The 5,438-nt window shown below is 48.9% G+C and overlaps 1 protein-coding gene across 1 annotated transcript in view; it reads right to left on the reverse strand.

The window, feature by feature from the left end:
• Positions 1–1,360: 1,360 nt before the first annotated feature.
• TNFSF8 (tumor necrosis factor superfamily member 8) overlaps positions 1,361–5,438 on the reverse strand; it is a 20,232-nt gene continuing 16,154 nt past the window's right edge. Inside the window, exons 3-4 of the mRNA XM_008638358.2 lie at positions 4,008–4,079; positions 1,361–3,413 (exon numbers count right to left, since the gene is read on the reverse strand). Coding sequence (XP_008636580.1) covers positions 3,016–3,413; positions 4,008–4,079 — 470 coding nt within the window. The 3' untranslated portion in view covers positions 1,361–3,015. The remainder of the gene's footprint in view (positions 3,414–4,007; positions 4,080–5,438) is intronic.

A 5,438-nucleotide genomic window follows, 5' to 3' on the forward strand; every position in this document is an offset into this window, starting at 1 on the left:
CCGTGGTTTCAAAGCCTTCACAGCTCCAGCACAGCTCAGATCCAGCTCTGTGATCTCTGATATTAAACCTGATCAGATTTTGGGTTGCTGCCCCTGGGTGAGCTGGGATGGGAATGTGTTACATCAGCTTGACTGCTATTGAAGTCCCTGTTACAAATTTCCACAGCAATTAACAACAGACTGAATTAAGCCAATACTAGGCATTTTTTTTCCTATCAACCAAGATTATGGATAAATCCTATGGATGCCCCATGGCCAAGCAGATAGCAGATTAAGAGCACAGCTTTCTCAGTGTCTGGGAAGGGTCCAAACCCCTCTACAGAACAGAGCTATGGGATTGTTGCTGCTCCCTGGGTCTGGTGGAGTTGGCAATCACACACGGGCACAGAAAACCCCACATTTGCCACATCTGAGGACCAGGGAAGGAATTTTCACAATTTTTCCATGACTTCAGTGCTTTTAGGATCCCTCTCCTCTCCTGGGCTGAGCCCTGTGACGGGGAACCATAGCAAGGTGTGGTGCCCCAGGAGATGCTCCTGGGCAGAGCCAGGACTCTCCTGCTGCAAACAGGGCTGTTCCCCACAGGGAATTGCTCCTGATGCTGCTGGAATGACACATCCTCATGGGAAGGACCAGCCTGGATATTTTTTTAAGTGCAAGTTTGTTGTTGAAATGACCTGCTTCAAAAAAACTTAGGGGAAAAAAAAATAAAGAAGGAAAAGGGATGAAAGAATGAAGTGACTTGGAGTCTGCCTGGCTCGGGACCTTGCTTCAGCAAAAGCCATTTAACATTTTTGTAACTGGTGGAGAAATTGGCCCCTATTAATGGGCTCTCTTTCTGGCTATAATTTATTCTTATTCCTCAGAGGCAATGGGGTAGAGGCCAGATTTCTATACCCAGAGGTATTAAAAAGCCTGGGGCTGAGCAGCTTAGCACTGCTTTGTCAGGGTTTTCTCCATCTGGCAAAATAATAGAATAAAATCAGCCTGTGCAGGGAGAGCTGCTTTATGTTTTAAAGAATGCCCTTTCTCTTTCAGTTCAAAGCCTCAAGCGAGAGGAGGAGTGGTGGGATGTGTGAGGAGATGCATCTTCTCACTCACTGACTGCTGCTATATTCAGGAGCTGTGATCCCTCACTGCCAGGCTTGCTTTAACTTCTCTGGAAGTTGGTTGTGCGTGTCAAAGTGGAGGCAAATATGAGTTAAAATCCCTGTTCAGAGACATGAGAGATTTATAGGGCCCAGAGGGGTGAGGAGATCCCAGAGGACGTGACAAAGTCATAGGCAGGGCCAGCTGACTCTTATAAAAATAAATTTCTCTTCGCTAAGGGAAAAAGGAAGAAAAGACAACTAAATCCATGTGTTTTGGGTTTTTCTTTTAGATTTAGTTTTCTTTTCTTTTCTTTTTTGCTGAGTCATTAACAGCAGAAGGAATTTTTGTTTGCATCGATGTTTATCCAAATAGAAAGTAGGTATCTCTAGCAGTGAATCATATCAGTTCCTCCTGACCTTTGGAAAGTGTCTGGTGTATTTTGAAGTCACTTGGTCGACGAGACAAAACCTCATTGATATGCACCATCAGTTTCTGGTCATGTAAAACAAGAAACAAATTACTGCTCTGAGGAATATTTGGAGCGTGAGCACACAAAAGGAGCTACATCAGTCACCAGCATCCACTGAGCTTGGGTGATAAACCACCGGACTTCTGCAGCCAGAAACTCAATCTATGACTAAATGTTTGCTGTGGAGAGTTTGCCAAGCTCCAGTCATAGAAAAATGTCAGTTGTGCAAGGGGAAAAACTCCAATAATGGTGAGAAAAGGCCTTGCTGGGATCCCAGAGATGAAGGGAAAAGGGGAAGGACTGAACTGGCACCAGCTTTGGGAACATCTCAATCCCTTCCCACCCCACACTGTAAGAATGAAATTGCAAATAAATTCCTGGGTTATGACAGTTCATGGAAAAAGAGGGGCTGAGATTGCTCTTTTATCCTGCATTCTCTAAACATTCCAGGAATCAAAGAAGCTCAAATACCACCCATCCTCTGGCCTGCCCAAACATCTCAGCTCTCAGCTGAGGGCCAGTCTGAAACCATCTTTGGGAAAGTCTGGACTTTGGGGAAGTCTGGAGTCCTGGCTTTCCAAAAAGTGCTGGTGCTGGAGGAGGATTCTCAGCCAGTGTGGTCTGTGTCACACAGGGACCACCAAACTGGCAGGGCAGCACTCGAGGAAAATGCACCCTAATGAACTTTGCAATTTGCCAGATTCGCAACTCCGTTGCTGTTTTAATATTTAATATGAAAAGGTCTGGGAAGCCCAGGGGAGAACAGAGGCTGAGCACTCTGCTTAGACAAAGTCTCTGTCCCAAAGAGCTTTATATTTAAATAGAAAAGATGGATAAATAGTGACAAGGAAGACACTTGAAGGAAATGGCATAAAGTCCATAGCAGAATGCAGCACAGAAATATCCGGTAAATCCCGTATCTCCTATGTCCTGCCCCAGAGTTTCAGCTACCAGCCCGAGAGTCAATAATTTCATCATTACTACTCCAGAGTTGTCGTTGTGTGCCTGTGGTAAAGAAAAGCCTTGACTGCAAGCTTTGACTGTTGTTTTTTTGGAAAGACCAGGTTAAAACACTACTCTGTAAAACAGAGTTAAACAGATTTCCCCCTGTCCTGAGCGCAGGTGCTGCGCCAGCAGTTTGTGACCCTAAAAGTCTCCATATTGTAGATTCTTCCCATGATCTGGCTGTGTTTTAATCTGTGTTTGTTTCGAGGAGCCCTTGGTGGGTCTGTGAGTTTTGTGCTGGATACTCCAACAATCCCACCCGGAGCCAAGCCAGGGAACCTGGCAGCTGTGGCTCTTGCAGTGTTTTTTTCTGGGACACTCACAAAGTTCCTTGTTCACCCTAGGGATGAGGTAAGGTGGGAAATTTAAACCAAGGTGGTGCCTAGTGAAAGCAGGCTACTGGTGTTCAGAGGAAGAGCCTGGGCAGCAGCGGGAAGTCAGGGAGCTGCTCACATTCCATCGCTGTACCTCAAGACCCCGAGAACGTTTTCATTGGGAAGGGAAACGTCATTCAGGAATTCGGGGTGGTTCAGTGTTACTGATACTCGGTCCTCCACGTTCAGGTGCGTCAGGTGCAGCTGGAGCAAGGTCTTAAAAGTCTTGTCTTGGCACGTGTCTGAGGCGCACAGCGTGGATAACGTCTGCCTGTCGACCCTGTCGTTCACCAGGAGCTCGATCTTGAGGTCAATGGGGCTCTTGGAGCAGTTGGGAAAGTGAAAGTTCAAGTGGCAAAAGATCAAGTAGAGGCCTTCTTCCATGATCACCAGCTCCTGGCTCTTGCACTGGATGGCCTCACAGACCCCCTTCTCCACCAGGCTCAGCTTGGAGCTGTTCACGGCGCTGGACACTGGGAAGCAAAGCAAAGGGGTGTTAACTCAGCTCCACTGACTGCAGTTCAGCCCTAGGAGACTTCCAGCAGTGCTCCCTGGTAAAAGGAGAGACCTGCTCAGTGGTTTCCTGCAGGAAACTCCAGGAGAACTACTGGTCAGACAGCTGGGAGCTCACACGTGGAAGTGGGGCACTAAAACTTCCAAGGATTTACCCAGTCCTCAGGAAACCCAGGACAGAAACACGTGAATGTTCACCTCCATTACTTCCCCACTTGGCATTTGAAGGGAATTCATGGAGATGTACATTAATGTTTTTCCATGTTCATGGGGATTGTACAGTTTGTGGAGATGTACATTCCTCTGTGGTGTGCAGAAGGTAAATCTTTTATTTCCTTTTATTTTTGTCAAGTTAAAAAGAAGTCTCTAGGATCAGATAGGGGTTTGCCAACTGCATTCCAGGAGAGCAAAGGAATTTTTTTCCTAGGAAATGCCCATTCAGCCAGAAAACCTATTTGCCACTTAACCTGGTGTGAACAACACGAGCAGCTCTTCAAACAGCTCTGAAATCTCCTTTTCCCAGCTCTTTCCCCCACCCTGGACTCCCCACTGACCTCTCATGTAGGCAGCAGCTCCTTTGTCTGGGACACGCTGTAGGATCCTCAAATAGTCTTCAAAGGTGTTCCCTGAAGAGAGCAACAGATGAACTCAGATTAACAGATTAACTCATTGCTCCTGAGCATTTTTTTTTCTTTTTTTTTTTTTGGTACTGTAAAATGCAGTCAGCACTTGGTACCCCACTTCCAGCATGTAGCAGCTGGTTCTTACTCCTTGGCTGAGAATATCTGATCTGCCCAGGGAATTCAGAGCAGTGTCACTCAACCGGTAAATCTATAACAACCTAAAGCTCTGGCAGATTGCAGCTCTCAGCCAAGCAAACTTAAATTCCTTACCCTGCTTCTTAAAAACAGGGGTGATGGTTTTAATTTAAAAGAGGGTGCGTTTGGAATAGATAAAAGGAGGAATTACAGTGAGGGTGGGGAGGCTCCTGCATCCCTGGAAGTGTCCAAGGCCAGGTTGGATGGGGTTTGGAGCAGCCTGGGACAGTGGAAGGTGCCCCTGCCCATGGCAGGGGTGGCACTGGATGGGCTTTAAGGCCCCTTCCAACCTAAACCATTCTGGGACTCTCTGATTCTATGAAACAGAAATTATGTGCAGGTAAGATTAATTTAACCAAGTTATTTTTGTGGTGCAATTACAGAAAGCTTTTAAACATTTAAATGGAACTTACTTCTGAAAATGGCTCTTTGGGTGCTTTTGGAATGTTGCTCTGTTCCCTCACAGTTTAAATGTGGATTTCGCTGGGACTTTAGGTTGTTCATATGATCCCAGAGTGGTTTGGGCTGGAAGGGACCTTAAAGCTCATCCAGTGCCACCCCTGCCATGGGCAGGGACACCTCCCACTGTCCCAGGCTGCTCCAAGCCCCAATGTCCAGCCTGGCCTTGGGCACTGCCAGGGATCCAGGGGCAGCCACAGCTGCTCTGGGCACCAGGGACCCCAAAGCTTCTGCTGGAGGGGCTGAGCCTGCCCTGCTCCTGCCCCGCTCCCCCCGCACATCCCAGGGCAGCCGAGGTCCCGGGAATGCCCCAAATCCAAAGCGCCGAGTCGGGGAAGTGCTGGGGCTGCCCCGGCACAGCCGCGCGGGGACGGCTCCATCCCACGGGAACTGCTGCATCCCTCGGGAACCGCTGCATCCCTCGGGAACTGCTGCATCCCATGTGACGCGGGGATTGTTCCCTCCCACAGTCTCGGGGACGGCTCCATCCCACGGGACGAGAGATCTGTTCCCTCCCACGGGATGCGGGAACTGCTGCATCCCACGCGACGCTGGGACGGCTCCATCTCACGGGATGCGGAGACTGTTCCCTCCCACTGCCTCGGGGACTGCTCCATTCCACGGCCACAGGAATTGCTCCATCCCACGGCCGCGGGGACGGCTCCATCCCACGGCCGTGCCCGGCACTGCAGGCGGCCGCACCGCAAC

The sequence above is a fragment of the Corvus brachyrhynchos genome, unplaced genomic scaffold (genome assembly GCF_000691975.1).
Source record: "Corvus brachyrhynchos isolate BGI_N302 unplaced genomic scaffold, ASM69197v1 scaffold305, whole genome shotgun sequence".
NCBI classification, from domain to species: Eukaryota; Metazoa; Chordata; class Aves; order Passeriformes; family Corvidae; genus Corvus; species Corvus brachyrhynchos.